This window comes from Homalodisca vitripennis, unplaced genomic scaffold (assembly GCF_021130785.1).
Source record: "Homalodisca vitripennis isolate AUS2020 unplaced genomic scaffold, UT_GWSS_2.1 ScUCBcl_1365;HRSCAF=4888, whole genome shotgun sequence".
Lineage (NCBI taxonomy): Eukaryota > Metazoa > Arthropoda > Insecta > Hemiptera > Cicadellidae > Homalodisca > Homalodisca vitripennis.
This window is the reverse complement of record NW_025777493.1, coordinates 51305-70663: the sequence shown is the minus strand read 5'-3', so window position 1 is coordinate 70663 and position 19359 is coordinate 51305. Positions and strand designations below refer to the sequence as shown.

The 19359-nt window shown below is 31.3% G+C and overlaps 1 protein-coding gene across 1 annotated transcript; it reads left to right on the top strand.

Moving 5' to 3' along the window:
- Positions 1-487: 487 nt before the first annotated feature.
- On the top strand, positions 488-1093 carry LOC124371407. The gene has a single exon (XM_046829739.1). It carries the CDS (start codon positions 488-490, stop codon positions 1091-1093), a length of 606 nt encoding a protein of 201 aa, XP_046685695.1.
- The last annotated feature ends 18266 nt before the right edge of the window (positions 1094-19359 follow it).

Here is a 19359-nt window from a genome sequence, read left to right as displayed (position 1 = left end):
ATAATGAATTGTCCTCCAGCGTAACAGGCCAGGGTGTATCTGAAACGACATACAAAGAAAATATATACAAGTATTTAATCTACAATATAAGGTGATATAGCCATATATAACTGTATGTCTAATATTATGTTTTATTTATTAATAACTATAAAATAAGCTTTTTAATTTCTTAAGAACTATAATAAGACATGAGTCGTTTTGTAAACCAGCAATTATTGTTGAAAACCGCTCCAAAATAAAGTCCTTATTTATTTATTTATTATTTATTTATTTATTTATTTAAATAGTCCTTATTTATTTAAACTTGTGGTTAAGTTTGCGGGGGCATTATGTGAACCCTTTCTGGCCAAATCAGGTGTACCCCAAGGATCCCATCTAGGACCCTTTATGTTTAACATCTTTATTAACGACATTGTTAGTGCAATTGGTCTTAAGTGTTTATTATTTGCTGATGACATCAAGGTTTTCTCTGCAATTACGGGTCCAAATGGACTGTCAACAACTTCAGGATAGTCTCGACAGGATTGAAAAGTGGTGCTCCCAAAATTGCATGAGGTTGAATGTAAGCAAGTGTGCAGTTGTTACATTTCATCGTTCAGCTGATCCTGTTATGATCGAGTATAAGCTGTGTGGTACTGTGTTACCAAGAAAAACTCAAGTAAAGGACCTTGGTGTAATTTTCTCGGCTGATTTACGGCCGGACAAACACATTGACCATATTTGCAACAGAGCCTCTAGAACACTAGGTTTCATAATCCGCACTTCTAGAAATTGCCTTAGCACTAGAGCTTTGATGTCCTTGTACACTGCACTTATCCGCTCCATCCTGGAATATTGCTGTGTTGTTTGGGCCCCTTATCAAGTTGATGATACAGATAGATTAGAGAAGATCCAGAGACGCTTTTTGCGGATAATAGGAGTTAGGCTGGGCTATGATTATATGGCAGCACCTGTTGACACAATAGCAGAGTCTCTTGGGCTGTTGTACCTTTCTGTGCGAAGACAACTTGCTGATGCTGTCGTAAACTTCTCACTGGGCAGGTTGACTGTGATGATCTTCTTTCAAGGATTATTTTCCGCATCCCTGGATTAACCAGATCTCGAGACTTGTTTTTTCGTCACCAGTATTCCACATCCTACGCCTACCATAGTTGTCTGCCTAGACTCCAAAGAAGAGGAAATGCACTGTCTTTGGGGCTGGGATATGATTTCTTCTTTGATTCCGAATTAGCATTAAGAAGATTTTTTAAGTTATAAATTACTTACTATATTCTTACTTTTTGTTGTGTACCAATTAGTCTTGATCATATGTTTACCATATCATGCACTTATTAACATTATTTATTGCGTCCAGTTCACATCTTAAGTTTGTGATTTGTAGATTAATTAGTCATTGTATTAGTCATTGTTGTTGCTTATATAGTTATTATTAAATATTGTCTATATGTTATGTTATTGTTTAAATTATTTATATTGTTGTTAACTTATTTATTTTTATCACTGTTAAATTTATTACACACATCAAATTAAGTGAAATTGTTTGGTCCTGTGTGGAACTTTACTAATTGGATTAGTTCGGAGCAGAATAAAGTGCTTGGTGGCGCCTTTAAAGGGCCACATACAGAAATTCAAAAGTGGGAAAGTTCTCCTAAAACTAATCGTAATTTATGTCCAATTGTTATTTGCTTTTTGTTATTATTTAATTTACTCGTTATTGTTATGGATTTTAGTTGTTTTTGATATTCTTATCAATGTGTCTGTCACTTATTTAGACTATCTTGATAAGTTCTCTTTTATATAATATAATTAATAAGTAAGTAGTCAAGTATTCTTGAGTCTATAATTTGTCATTGAATAAAAATGTTGTAACCGTTGATACAAATAAAAAAAAATAAAATAAAAAAATAAATAAAAAAAAATCATACTGTATTAGTGTCTGACAGGGCTGATCGTTTCTAATTAGACCAACGAATCATTTTTATTTTTGCATTTTCCGTACACAAAATAGCTGCACACACAGTTATAACAATTAACAACTTGAAACTGTCAGTATCATCAATCAATATTTATCAACTAATTATCAATAGATTACTGGAACCATATCACATTTTCTTTATGTATTTTCATATAAAAATAGCTGCACACACAGTTATAACAATTAATAACAATAACTCTTGAACTATCAGTATCATCAATCAATATTTATCAACTAATTATCAATAGATTACTGGAACCATATCACATTTTCTTTATGTATTTTCATATAAAAATAGCTGCACACACAGTTATAACAATTAAACTAATAACTTGAACTGTCAGTATCATCAATCAATATTTATCAACTAATTATCAATAGATTACTGGAACCATATCACATTTTCTTTATGTATTTTCATATACAAATAGCTGCACACACAGTTATAACAATTAACAACTTGAACTATCAGTATCATCAATCAATATTTATCAACTAATTATCAATAGATTACTGGAACCATGTCACATTTTCTTTATGTATTTTCATATAAAAGTAGCTGCACACACAGTTAAAATAATTAATAACTAATAACTCTTGAACTGTCAGTATCATCAATCAATATTTATCAACTAATTATCAATAGATTACTGGAACCATATCACATTTTCTTTATGTATTTTCATATAAAAATAGCTGCACACACAGTTAAAACAAATTAACAACTTGAACTGTCAGTATCATCAATCAATATTTATCAACTAATTATCAATAGATTACTGGAACCATATCACATTTTCTTTATGTATTTTCATATAAAAATAGCTGCACACACAGTTATAACAATTAATAACTAATAACTCTTGAACTGTCAGTATCATCAATCAATATTTATCAACTAATTATCAATAGATTACTGGAACCATATCACATTTTCTTTATGTATTTTCATATACAAATAGCTGCACACACAGTTAAAATAATTAATAACTAATAACTCTTGAACTGTCAGTATCATCAATCAATATTTATCAACTAATTATCAATAGATTACTGGAACCATATCACATTTTCTTTATGTATTTTCATATAAAAATAGCTGCACACACAGTTATAACAATTAATAACTAATAACTCTTGAACTGTCAGTATCATCAATCAATATTTATCAACTAATTATCAATAGATTACTGGAACCATATCACATTTTCTTTATGTATTTTCATATAAAAATAGCTGCACACACAGTTAAAACAATTAATAACTAATAACTCTTGAACTATCAGTATCATCAATCAATATTTATCAACTAATTATCAATAGATTACTGGAACCATATCACATTTTCTTTATGTATTTTCATATACAAATAGCTGCACACACAGTTAAAATAATTAATAACTAATAACTCTTGAACTGTCAGTATCATCAATCAATATTTATCAACTAATTATCAATAGATTACTGGAACCATATCACATTTTCTTTATGTATTTTCATATACAAAATAGCTGCACACACAGTTAAAATAATTAATTAACTAATAACTCTTGAACTGTCAGTATCATCAATCAATATTTATCAACTAATTATCAATAGATTACTGGGACCATATCACATTTTCTTTATGTATTTTCATATAAAAATAGCTGCACACACAGTTAAAATAATTAATAACTAATAACTCTTGAACTGTCAGTATCATCAATCAATATTTATCAACTAATTATCAATAGATTACTGGGACCATATCACATTTTCTTTATGTATTTTCATATACAAATAGCTGCACACACAGTTAAAATAATTAATAACTAATAACTCTTGAACTGTCAGTATCATCAATCAATATTTATCAACTAATTATCAATAGATTACTGGAACCATATCACATTTTCTTTATGTATTTTCATATACAAAATAGCTGCACACACAGTTATAACAATTAACAACTTGAACTATCAGTATCATCAATCAATATTTATCAACTAATTATCAATAGATTACTGGAACCATATCACATTTTCTTTATGTATTTTCATATAAAAATAGCTGCACACACAGTTATAACAATTAACAACTTGAACTATCAGTATCATCAATCAATATTTATCAACTAATTATCAATAGATTACTGGGAACCATATCACATTTTCTTTATGTATTTTCATATACAAATAGCTGCACACACAGTTATAATTAATTAACAACATCTTGAACTATCAGTATCATCAATCAATATTTATCAACTAATTATCAATAGATTACTGGAACCATATCACATTTTCTTTATGTATTTTCATATAAAAATAGCTGCACACACAGTTAAAATAATTAATAACTAATAACTCTTGAACTGTCAGTATCATCAATCAATATTTATCAACTAATTATCAATAGATTACTGGAACCATATCACATTTTCTTTATGTATTTTCATATAAAAATAGCTGCACACACAGTTAAAATAATTAATAACTAATAACTCTTGAACTGTCAGTATCATCAATCAATATTTATCAACTAATTATCAATAGATTACTGGAACCATATCACATTTTCTTTATGTATTTTCATATACAAATAGCTGCACACACAGTTATAACAATTAATAACTAATAACTCTTGAACTATCAGTATCATCAATCAATATTTATCAACTAATTATCAATAGATTACTGGAACCATATCACATTTTCTTTATGTATTTTCATATACAAATAGCTGCACACACAGTTATAACAATTAACCAACTTGAACTATCAGTATCATCAATCAATATTTATCAACTAATTATCAATAGATTACTGGGAACCATATCACATTTTTCTTTATGTATTTTCATATACAAATAGCTGCACACACAGTTTATAACAATTAACAACTTGAACTATCAGTATCATCAATCAATATTTATCAACTAATTATCAATAGATTACTGGGACCATATCACATTTTCTTTATGTATTTTCATATACAAATAGCTGCACACACAGTTAAAATAATTAATAAACTAATAACTCATGAACTGTCAGTATCATCAATCAATATTTATCAACTAATTATCAATAGATTACTGGGACCATATCACATTTTCTTTATGTATTTTCATATAAAAAATAGCTGCACACACAGTTAAAAAATAATTAATAACTAATACTCATGAACTGTCTGTCAGTATCATCAATCAATATTTATCAACTAATTATCAATAGATTACTGGAACCAATGTCACATTTTCTTTATGTATTTTCATATAAAAGTAGCTGCACACCACAGTTAAAATAATTATAACTAATAAACTCTTGAACTGTCAGTATCATCAATCAATATTTATCAACTAATTATCAATAGATTACTGGAACCATATCACATTTTCTTTATGTATTTTCATATAAAAATAGCTGCACACACAGTTATAAATAATTAACAACTTGAACTATCAGTAACTCATCAATCAGTATCATCAATCAATATTTATCAACTAATTATCAATAGATTACTGGAACCATATCACATTTTCTTTATGTATTTTCATATAAAAATAGCTGCACGCACAGTTATAACAATTAATAACTAACTCTTGAACTATCAGTATCATCAATCAATATTTATCAACTAATTATCAATAGATTACTGGGACCATATCACATTTTCTTTATGTATTTTCATATAAAAATAGCTGCACACACAGTTATAAATAATTAATAACTAATAACTCTTGAACTGTCAGTATCATCAATCAATATTTATCAACTAATTATCAATAGATTACTGGAACCATATCACATTTTCTTTATGTATTTTCATATAAAAATAGCTGCACACACAGTTAAAATAATTAATAACTAATAACTCTTGAACTGTCAGTATCATCAATCAATATTTATCAACTAATTATCAATAGATTACTGGAACCATATCACATTTTCTTTATGTATTTTCATATAAAAATAGCTGCACACACAGTTAAAATAATTAATAACTAATAACTCATGAACTGTCAGTATCATCAATCAATATTTATCAACTAATTATCAATAGATTACTGGAACCATATCACATTTTCTTTATGTATTTTCATATAAAAATAGCTGCACACACAGTTAAAATAATTAATAACTAATAACTCATGAACTGTCAGTATCATCAATCAATATTTGTCAACTAATTATCAATAGATTACTGGAACCATATCAAATTTTTCTTTATGTATTTTCATATAAAAATAGCTGCACACACAGCTAAAATAATTAATAACTAATAACTCTTGAACTGTCAGTATCATCAATCAATATTTATCAACTAATTATCAATAGATTACTGGGACCATATCACATTTTCTTTATGTATTTTCATATAAAAATAGCTGCACACACAGTTAAAATAATTAATAACTAATAACTCATGAACTGTCAGTATCATCAATCAATATTTATCAACTAATTATCAATAGATTACTGGAACCATATCACATTTTCTTTATGTATTTTCATATAAAAATAGCTGCACACACAGTTAAAATAATTAATAACTAATAACTCATGAACTGTCAGTATCATCAATCAATATTTGTCAACTAATTATCAATAGATTACTGGAACCATATCAAATTTTCTTTATGTATTTTCATATAAAAATAGCTGCACACACAGCTAAAATAATTAATAACTAATAACTCTTGAACTGTCAGTATCATCAATCAATATTTGTCAACTAATTATCAATAGATTACTGGGACCATATCACATTTTCTTTATGTATTTTTCATATAAAAATAGCTGCACACACAGTTAAAATAATTAATAACTAATAACTCTTGAACTGTCAGTATCATCAATCAATATTTATCAACTAATTATCAATAGATTACTGGAACCATGTCACATTTTCTTTATGTATTTTCATATAAAAATAGCTGCACACACAGTTAAAATTATTAATACCTAATAACTCATGAAACTGTCAGTATCATTAATCAATATTTGTCAACTAATTATCAATAGATTACTGGAACCATATCAAATTTTCTTTATGTATTTTCATATAAAAATAGCTGCACACACAGCTAAAATAATTAATAACTAATAACTCTTGAACTGTCAGTATCATCAATCAATATTTATCAACTAATTATCAATAGATTACTGGAACCATATCACATTTTCTTTATGTATTTTCATATAAAAGTAGCTGCACACACAGTTAAAATAATTAATAACTAATAACTCTTGAACTGTCAGTATCATCAATCAATATTTATCAACTAATTATCAATAGATTACTGGAACCGTATCACATTTTCTTTATGTATTTTCATATAAAAATAGCTGCACACACAGCTAAAATAAGTAATAACTAATAAACTCTTGAACTGTCAGTATCATCAATCAATATTTATCAACTAATTATCAATAGATTACTGGAACCATATCAAATTTTCTTTATGTATTTTCATATAAAAATAGCTGCACACACAGCTAAAATAATTAATAACTAATAACTCTTGAACTGTCAGTATCATCAATCAATATTTATCAACTAATTATCAATAGATTACTGGAACCGTATCACATTTTCTTTTTTGTATTTTCATACACAAAATAGCTGCAGCCACAGTCATAAAAAGCTCAGAACTAATAGTTCTTGAACTGTCTGAACAGCTTCATCCACTATTAGTACTGCTTTTATACTGTATTAGTTTTGGCTGGCTACAGGCTGTCCATTTATAATTAGACCAATTGAAACATTTTCAATTTTAAATCATGATGCTCTTACAATCGGTTGCACAACTACAAAGAGAGCAAACCTTATGAGCGTCCTCGTTGTTTTACGGACCAAAATAGAATAATTAAAACGATTACACAGAAACGTTTTGGTTAAACAAAAGCCACCCTTATGTCTGTGTGGATCGCATTTGTTTATATATCAGGCGCTTGACTGGACGCAATAACAATTAACGCAGTGATGTGTGAACATGAGCTTGGGTGCAAGCATATATATATTCTGCAATAGGTTGAGCTTATAGCTTAGAAAAGCGAAGGAAACATTATAGACATGAATTTTATATCAGGAACCTCTGATTGTTTACAGTTTAGTTTAACACTATAATAAATTTATAGACCTATACCGAGCAATATTTTTAAAACCCTTCTTGGCAAAACATCTGATTAGCTACTTAAGTTACGTATTAAATTTACGTAGCTAATCACACACATAATTAAGTAATAATCATCTACAGATATTAATGTGTAGATGATTATTATTAATTGGGTTTCCACAAAACATCAATTAAAATGTTTACTACTAATTCACTTCTGTCTTACTTTTATGGACCATCGATTACATTTATAAGTTTATTTTATAGTGTTTAGACTTCTGATAGCTATATTTAATTTATTTTTGGCCCGTTTCAGATAACATTTTCTACAAATTATATTGCAATGTATTACTTACGTAACAATACTGAAAACAATAAAATAAAACAATATGCATTATAGGTACAACCTCTAAACGAAATATATTGGCTGTAACTACGATTAAGTAATAACAAACACACATTCCTACCTAAGACTATAAATTAAAATATATAGCTTAATAAAACTTTAACTATGTGTTACTAAAAACAAAACAAGATGCATTAGTACTGTAGGTACAACCAATACACAAAATATATTGACTGAGTATACGATCAAGTAATGACAAACACAAATTCGATAGAAGTTTTGGTTTCTACTCAAAAATATAAATTTACACATACAGCTTAATATTACTTTACCAAATGTTACTAATATAATAGTTTGTTCAAATAACAAACTAATAATGATGTACGCATACTGTACATAGTTTTGCACTAAATAGTTTATTTGTAAACAGAAATAAACATGTTCACAAATAGAATTTATTTAATATAAAATTTATACACTCATCCAACATCAAAGATCAACCACCATCCAGTTGTTATCTCTGTCTGTTGTCTCATACTTATGCATGTCTCGTCCTCTGGTTAAGGCATATTTATCAATCTCATGTGAATACAAAGGTTCATAAACCACCATCCGGTGGTCATATCTCCACGTTGTCTCATACTCATGCATGTCTCGTCCTCTAAGTTCAGGTACATTTAGCAGTCTGGTGTGAATACAAAAGTTTATAAATCACCGTCCGGTGGTCATATCTGCCATACTCATGCATGTCTCGTCCTCTAAGTTCAGGTACATTTAGCAGTCTGGTGGGAATACAAAAGTTTATAAATCACCGTCCAATGGTCATATCTGCCATACTCATGCATGTCTCGTCCTCTAAGTTTCAGGTACATTTAGCAGTCTGGTGTGAATACAAAAGTTTATAAATCACCGTCCGGTGGTCATATCTGCCATACTCATGCATGTCTCGTCCTCTAAGTTCAGGTACATTTAGCAGTCTGGTGTGAATACAAAAGTTTATAAATCACCGTCCAATGGTCATATCTGCCATACTCATGCATGTCTCGTCCTCTAAGTTCAGGTACATTTAGCAGTCTGGTGGGAATACAAAAGTTTATAAATCACCGTCCAATGGTCATATCTGCCATACTCATGCATGTCTCGTCCTCTAAGTTCAGGTACATTTAGCAGTCTGGTGTGAATACAAAAGTTTATAAATCACCGTCCAATGGTCATATCTGCCATACTCATGCATGTCTCGTCCTCTAAGTTCAGGTACATTTAGCAGTCTGGTGTGAATACAAAAGTTTATAAATCACCGTCCAATGGTCATATCTGCCATACTCATGCATGTCTCGTCCTCTAAGTTCAGGTACATTTAGCAGTCTGGTGGGAATACAAAAAGTTTATAAATCACCGTCCAATGGTCATATCTGCCATACTCATGCATGTCTCGTCCTCTAAGTTCAGGTACATTTAGCAGTCTGGTGTGAATACAAAAGTTTATAAATCACCGTTCGGTGGTCATATCTGCCATACTCATGCATGTCTCGTCCTCTAAGTTCAGGTACATTTAGCAGTCTGGTGTGAAGGCATAGAGTTTATACAGGTGAGCATATGTTATACATGTTTACAGAATATTTTTAAAAACCTACTTTAATAATTGTGATGAGGTTGAAAATTGTTGGTGCATAAATAGGCAAGTAATATAAAATCAAATTTTTAAACCTATAGTGGGATATTCTGTACATTATATAGCCATGTATTGTATCATACTAATAGTAAAGTGTTTAAGGCAAACTGTAATTTCCGTAGCAAGGATTATCCTCCTGGTGCAGGATATTAAAACATTGTGAGCTTCGGGTAGAAATTGGGTGAGTAAAACTTGTATAATCTTACAATACGTTGAAAAATGATAGTAGCTAATATTAAAATTTCGTAATACTCGTTTCGAACAAAAAAATATTTTATTTTTATTTATTTGTAGAAAATAATGTATCCTTTTTTATGCACTAAATTTTACTTTTCAATGTATTATATTATAGACAAAAATAATATAATAGTTCAATACATAAAAAAATAGTTTTAATTTATCGCTCTATTATTTTGGTCAAATTAGTTTAAATATCAATTCTGTTGTTATTCAGCGAGATAGTTTAAATTATACAACGGCCTGTAACTGATTTTTGTCGTGACGTGGTACCTCTTTTTAGTAGTTTAAAACTTGAAAACTCTGTTCTCACAAATTTTAACTAATATTACGAATACCACCGTTTCGCAAATATCCATAGACGCCTACAGTTTAAGTCAGCAATTGCATGCAGCATTGTTCTACATGTTGCCAGCCACATTATGCGGGCGCTCCACAGGGCGTCTCAACTCTGCGCCCACACGTCACCCGAAAGCAGGACAGAAGACGGTTGGGGTACGACCTATAGTGGCACGGGATTTGGTGTTGTGATCTTCCATTATTTATTTGCGGACTACACAACCCGTAGATTGCTACTATTTGTTATGTTGGAATGGTTGGAATAAAATAAGTTGTATCTGAATATCTTAAAGACAAAACTGTTACGTTCTGTACATCTTTTAAGCTAAATATTAATTTTTAAATGGATATTGTGAACTAGAATTTGAAAGCTACCTTTTCTTAAACTTCCTGGTCTTCATATTCAGTTATCTCATATCTATTTAGTGATGTTTCCAAAGCAATTATATCTTCCAAAAATATTTCTAAAACTGCATGGGACATCATCAACAATAAAAAAATTAATGCAACAAACAAATCAAATTAAAAAGTGGTGATAGACTTGTGGAGGACGCGGTGGAGGTTGTAAATAGGCTTAAAAGATTCTTCGGATCTGTTGCTTGTGAGCAAGGCCCTTGCCCAACGCCCCCAACAAGGAATCCCAAGACGAAGGCAGAGTCCAGTAGCCTCCCTGGCACTAGCACCTGTCGTTGAGGAAGAGCTTGAAAAAATAATTCAGCAGCTCCTAGCCAAAAAAACAGCTGATTTAAATTCAATGTCAACGTGGCTCATAAAAAAATGTTCAAAGCATATTGTGAGACCATTAACCCAATTTACTAAATTGGGTTAATGGTCAATTGGGTTTTACTAAATTCAATTTCTCTTTTGAACAAGGAGTTTTCCCTCATTCCTCAAAACCACTAGAGTAACCCCTATTTTCAAGAAAGACGATCCCCAATCCCCACAAAATTACCGGCCTGTCTCAATTTTGCCAGTATTGAGCAAAATATTCGAAAAGCTTTTCTTAAAACGAATGCTTCAATTTTTGAATAAGCACAACTAGCTATCTGAAGACCAGTTTGGCTTCAGGAAGGGCAAGTCGACAATAGACGCTGTTGTAAATCTTGTCGACATGGTATGTCACACATTGAGTGTGTTCCTGGACTTATCGAAAGCGTTCGACTGTGTTGACCATGTTACAATGCTTGACAAACTTGAATCCCATGGCATACGAGGCGTGCCTCTCCAGTGGCTCAGATCATTTCTAAGCCACAGAAGTCAAATTGTCCAGATCTCAAACAAATTATCTGAACCAATTCACCTGAGTTATGGTGTCCCACAGGGCTCAATTCTCAGTAGAATTCTCTTCCTGATCTATGTCAATGATGTAGGTTCATCACTTCTGCACGGAAGACTAGTGCAGTATGCTGATGACACGACTCTCTGTTTCACTAGCAAATCAAAATTGATTCTGGAACAGCAGAGTTTTGTTGAAATTAACAACTGCGCCTCAAATTTTAACAGCCTCAATCTTATAACAAATTCTGCAAAATCCAATTTTATAAATTTTGCTTTACTATAAGTAGATAGTCATGAAGAGCCAGCCGTTATATTGGCTGACACTATGCTGGAAGAAGTATATTGTTCGAATTCCTGGGAATATACCTAGATCGAGGGTTGACTTGGAACGATCACATCGACCACGTTTGCTCCAAATTGGCCTGAGGCATTTATGTTTTGTGGTCTCTAGCCAAATACTGCCCGAGTCAGGTTTTGATGATGGCTTGATTTACCCCCACCTCACTTACGGGTTGGTGTTGTGGGGAGCTTGTACAATCAATTCCTGAGAGTGTTCAAGCTGCAAAAACAAGCAATCCGCATTATCGCTAAGCTGAAATTTAGAGAGTCGTGCAAGGAAGCCTTCAGAAATTTGCAACTATTGACGCTGCCGAGTCTCTACATCTTGGAAACAACTCTGTTTTGTGTGTCTAAATGTGCCATGACGAATGGCCGAGACGTACATGTGTATGAGACCAGAGGCAGAGATAACTACCGAACTGGTAGATACAGAACGGTGGTTTTTGAACGCTTGTCTTCACAGGCAGGTGTTCATTTCGTCAATAAGATACCAGATTCAATTAAAAACACTCCAACGCTCAAAGTGTTAAAAACTCGTTTGAAACGCTTTTTAGTGTCACAAAACATTTTATAAGAGTTTTTTGCTTATGATTGGGAGACCACCAATTAAAAAGACTGACAAAATTCGTCGCTGGAAGTGGGAATAATTGGTGAATGAATGGATGTAGGTACGTTTACAAAATTGTATGTTTGAATGAGATTTATTGTGGTGTGTTTTGACAAAAATTTTAGCAAGTAAAAAGCAAAAATGTGACATTTGCCATGCGTTGTATAATGTTCCGGCAGTAAAAATCTGATTTGATTTGATTTGATTTATGCACAAAGGTGTGCGGTTTCTATTCCCGAGAAGTGTTTAAACTTGCGTATTACTGTAATTTTCAGTCCTTGTTAACAAGTGGAATTATTTTTTGGAGTTCAGCATCCGGGCGATCATGTTCGGGCGTTAGTCCTCCAGAATAGACCTGGGACCTAGAGATAGATGGTTGTGGAGAATACTCTTAAATATATGATAGCTGACATTTCCATCTTTAATAGTCTACCACACGTGAATTTCGTATTTCACAATTTAAAAAAAAAATTTAAAAACTTTTAGTCACTCATGTTATATCATAAACAACAATGAATGAATGTAAAAAATGAACGTATGGTTCCTGAAAAGTTTTCTTGGCTGATTTTGAAGACTTTACTGATTTCAATTATTTAACCATTTATCGTCAAATACCAAAACTTCACAAAGCCTATAGATTTTTTGAAAGGGCCCTAAACACCCTCAATGAGTCGTTAAGATATTAAATGTTTGTAGCAAAGATCAAAAAAAGTCTGAAATGTATTGCCTAATTTATAAGAGTTTTATAGCATTTACTGTAGTGTATGCATGCATTATTTTGGTAATATAACTTGCACCCAATAAACGTAAGTTTCTGTAGAGTTAAAAATGATGTGGCTATAACAAATACTATATACAAGGATACATATTTGTATACATATATATATACAAAAGTATACTTTTGTAGACTTTTGTAAATTTTGTTTGCTGTGTTGTTTTATTTTTTATTATACCTTTTTGAAAACAGCATAGCCGAAATATTAAAGGATATATACAGTGTCATCGAAAAATAATGCCTAGATTTAATAAAATTATATCATCAAAACCTTTCATGTTAACCTTTCTTTTTTGTAGAAAAAAACCATTACAGGCCTAGTTTACCTGGACATGCTTGAACTGTTTGTGTTCCCCCAATTAGACGATATCGAACAACAGACTGGACAGCGAATCATTTTTATGCAAGATGGGGCTCCACCTCACTCCCATCGCGAGGTACGCGCTGCACTAAACGCACGCTTCCCAAACGGTTGGATTGGTAGAGCAGCCCCCATTTCATGGCCTCCTAGAAGTCCTGATCTTACCCCTTTGGATTTCTTTTTCTGGGGGTACATAAAAAATATAGTTTACGCAGAAAATATTCGGGATTTGGACCATCTTCGGGAGCGAATTTCTTCCGCAATCTTAACTGTTACGCCAGATATGATTGGACGCACGTGGCAGGAAGTTGACTACAGACTTGATATCTGCAGGGCAACGAACGGTGCTCACATTGAAACATACTAAGGTATGAAAAAAAATTATTTCTTTCCGCACATTTTAAGACTACAACCTTTAAATTACCTTTAATACTTTTTTTATGACAGTTATTTAAAATCTAGGCATTATTTTTCGATGACCCTGTATAATAGTCTAATAATCGTTTTATATATATATATATATATATATATATATATATATATATATATATATATATATATATATATATATAGTGAAATTTAAATTTCAAAAAGAAACAATTAGTACTATAAACATTATTTTCAGAACACTAAAAGTGACCCTACGAAACTATGGAATGGAGTAAATAAACTATTGGGTAGATCGAAAGATAAAAATTCCGATAACCAAATAATAGGTTCCATAACAGACTATGTACAAAATATAACAAATGTATTTGCCTATCAGTTTTACATAGGGGTGAATTTTAGCATCACTGTGCTAATAACGAATTTACTGGTACGTGCAACAATACAAAACATAGTTTCTTTATACCTAAGGCATCCGCAAACTAGATTAAACGTATTATTGATAACTGTAATGAGCACAAAGCTCCTGGAACAGACGGGATTTGGTATAAAGATCTGAAAAGTATATCTGCATCCTTGGCTCCTGCTCTATCCAAAGCTATTAATATAGCGATTTCGACGGGGGTATTTCCAGACAATTTAAAAACTTCCATAGTTAGACCAATACACAAAAAGGGGCCCAGAGAGGCCTATATTAATTACCGACCGTTTGCCTTGTTTTCATGCATAGAAAAATAACTGAGAAGTTTATTGTCGGTAAATTAAATAAATATCTTAATGAATGTAGTTTAATCAATAAAAACCAATTTGCATTTCAAAAAGGTAAAGGAGCGGAAGATCTCTTACATGTATTTGGTACATATAAACAACTATACTTGTATAAAGGATGTCACGTACTGTGCCTATTTGTTACATAATATAAATACAAAAGCTCTTAAAGCCCAGAAATGACAATAAATGAGAGATAAAATAAACTAATAGAAACTCTGGTGACAGAAAATAATCGGCTAAAAAAGAAGGTGAACGAGTTGGAAATGCGAGTGGAGGACATGGAGCAATACTCCAGATGTAACTGTCTGGAGATCCAAGGCATCCCTGTAACTCCTGCGGAAGATGTCCTAGGGATTGTCAAGGAAGTCGGCAAGGCTCTGGACGTGCAGATCTCGGACGCTATGGTGGACGCTTGCCACAGGCTTGGGAGGCAAACCGGAGACAACCCACCGGGAATCATTGTAAAATTTGTGCGGAGGTTTGACAAGGAGGAACTCCTGAAGAAGAGGCGCGTGAAGAGGACTTGTCAACCAGACACATCGGAAGGAGCGACGATCGGCCGATTTACGTGAACGAGTCCCCTGTCCCCTGCCCGACGGAGGTTGTACGCCATGGCGAGAAGGGTCCAGAAGGAGAAGGACTTCAAGTTCCTGTGGGTAAGGAACGGGAAAAATCTTTCTCAGGAAGGAAGAGAACTCGCCTATAAAAAGTCATCACCAGCCAAGAAGACCTTCAATGAACTGTAAACAATGTATGTGCAAGTTCACTTTTGTTACTTTTGGTTTTGTTTTTTTTGTTTTTTTTTTTACGATTTAAAATGGTTATGATGGCGTATAATTTAATTTAAAATTCTTCATATTAGGTAATATTAACAATTTGCTACTAAATTATATTTCAACAATACAAGTATTAATCCTTTTAGGCAGTATACATATATATTTTTTTTCCAAATTTGAATATTGACTAACGAGGATAAAATATTCAATTTAGTAATACTACAATCAAAATATACGTAGTATGAGATCCAAACTTTGATTTTTTTTATTGCAGAATTAAACAGTAGGGATTTATTTCCTGAAATAATTATACTGTCAGAAATATGGATAAATGACAAAAACGAGCTTAATTATTACTATATACCAAACTACATAACCTTTGCAAAATTCAATGACAATCAAAGGGCAGGCGGGGTTGCAATATTCGTAAAGTCGAATATAGAAATAATTTCCTGTGAACCAATTAACCTTCAATCAGCCGATATATTAGCATTGGATTTTAAGTTTTAAATCTTTGACGTTTTGTTTGTATGCCATTTACAGGTTACATAGTTTTAGTAAACAATGTTTCTTGAACGAATTAAATACTCATTTTTACAGTAGTAATAATTTTAATGCAAAAAAGAATTTCCTTTTTATCGGAGACGTCAACTTGAATTTGCTTGAAATTAATACTGCTGTAGATCAATATAATTCAATTCTTTTCCTCAAACGGATTCGAGTGTTTGTTAAACGAGCCAACTAGAGCAAACACCTGACTCTTCTTCTTGTATAGATCATGTTTATGCAAGGCTAGCAAACAAAGACAGAACGCTACCTCACGTTGAGGTTATAGACGCCAACATAACGGATCACAGGTTAATTATTGAGAACATGCGTGTGCGTGAGGGAGCAGAGGACAGTCATGGAACAGCTGATTCTGCCAATCCTTCCCCACCGGCATACCGCTTAGACTATGACAATCTGCTAGCGCGGGCTCGATTCACTCGACTGGGCGGAGGTTTATAATGACCAAAACCCATCGACCGCTTTTTGAGAGACGTTTCATAATATTATTCAAAGATCAATTTCAGAAAGTAAAATCCAAACGTCCGAAAATCGTAAAATTTATTCTAAAATTAAACCATGGATGAACGACTACATTTGCAGAAAAATCATACATAAAAACAAACTGTATCAATTAGTAAAGAATCATCCAAATAATGAAAACTGAAATTACATATCAAAAAATACAGAAATAAATTACAAATGGAAATAAAGAATTATAAAAAATTATTATTACGAAAATATTTTTAGGAAATGCAGTGGTAATTTCCAAAGCTACATGGAAAGCTTTAAATGAGGTGACAGGACAGAAGGCTAAAAGAACTCCCATACAAACTCTAAATATAAATGGTAATTTAGTACATGATTCTAAAGTTATTTGTAATGAGTTTTAATACATTCTTTCTATCTATAGTAAATCAATTAAAATATACAGAGAGTCAAACCTGCAAATTTCGACTCTTTATGCTATAGAAATTGTTTTGAAGCAAAATTACTCTTTCAACTCTATGTTTATGGGCATGGTCTTTGTTGAAGATTTAAGTGCAGTAATAAAAGATTTAAAAAAACAGTACTTCACCAGGAATAGATAACATCAATTCTTTTTTAATTAAGTTAATATACCCAAAAATTAGTAAACGTTTTATTGTATTTAGTAAATTTAAGTTTTGAAAAAGGTATTTTCCAGAAATTTTAAAAACACAGCTGTAGTGATTCCCTTTACATAAGAGTGGCCTAATTACCGACTGTAATAACTACAGACCAATCTCTTTACTTTCTACCTTTGCTAAAGTGTTTGAAAAGTTAATGAAGAAAAAGCTAATTAAATTTCTAGAAAAAACTAATTTTTTCAGCAACAATCAATTTGGTTTTAGGAAAGGTTTAAATACTGAAGCAGCATTAAAAAGCTTCATAGATAATGTGTATACAGGAATAAATTTCAGTGGCAGAAAGTTAGTGGTTTTATTTTTAGATATTAAAAAAGCGTTTGATACTGTAGATCACACAATTCTCTTACAAAAGTTATACGGATGTGGTATTCGGGGGAATATTTATTCTTGGTTTGTTAGCTATTTAAACAAAAAGAAAACAATGCGTCAAAATTAATAATTCTTTTAGTGACTTCGGGTTTATACAATGTGGCGTACCTCAAGGGTCAGTTTTAGGCCCAGTACTTTTTATAATCTACATAAATGATCTTTGTGATTCAAATTTAAATGGAAATATTACATCTTTTGCAGACGATACACCTTTATCGTATGTAAAAAATAATTGGGATGATATAGAGCAAGAGATGAATTCAGACCTTAAAGCACTGCAGTGGTGGTTTTCAAAAAATAACATGTTATTAAGCCCAGAGAAAAACTAAGTACATCAATTTTAGTTTAAAAACAGATCAGCAAATTTTTAGTAATTCAATTTTGTATCGATGTGTCAATTGTTTTGTGTAGTAACAGTCAGTGCCAACAGAACTGTGCTGTAGTATCCCAGTGCGAAAATTTAAAAATATTTTAGGAGTCATGCTAGATAGAGAAATCAACTGGAAGAACAACATATTGAAATTTTAAAACGCAAACTAAACAATATTTTAAGATTTTTTATTTTTTACAATACATTTGCACTGAAGAAGTGTTAAGAATGCTGTAACTTCTCTTTGGTCAATAGTAGGCTTGACTATGGAATATTTTGTTGGGGTGGAGAGCCTATGAAACAAATCTAAAGCCACTTCTAAACTCAACAAAAGAAATTCATTAAGGTTGATTAAACGAAAACGAAGAATGGAGAATCTTTTCCTCTTTTTGTTGATTTAAATATTCTTCCCCTTAAATATATGTTTGTTTATAAAGTTTTAAAAATATTTTATGTCATAAGTGGCAATTTACCAGAATTAAAAAATAATTACAAAAACAAATTAAGAAAGCAAGAACCAATACCAGTTCCAAAGCCTAACCTAGCATTTTTTTTTCAAATAGTTATTGTTTTTTGGGACCTAAAATGTTTAGTAAAATTTCTTCAATTATTAGTTGTGAGAATATAAAGTTATTTTCAAAAACATTAAAGAAGTGGTTATTGGGTTTTGATAAATTAGATTTTCTTCTCTGCATAGATTCCTAGTTAATTAAAGAAAGTAACAGTAAATTTTAGTTTGAATTTATTTAAGTGGATTTTCATTTGCTTTTGTAACTGCAGCAGCACACTTTTAATAAATTTTTTTTAGGAGCTTATAAAAAAAATCAAAGTTTTATTGAAATTTTCTTTGAGCTAAAAAAAATATTTTTGTAATAAAAGGAACCTCTCCACAGGCACTTGCCTCTAGAGGCCCTAGTTATTTTTTGAAAATATTTCTTTTAA

Bases quoted from the DNA above. Each gene is read 5' to 3' on its own strand.
- LOC124371407 (XM_046829739.1), top strand. From the start codon at position 488: ATGGACTGTCAACAACTTCAGGATAGTCTCGACAGGATTGAAAAGTGG.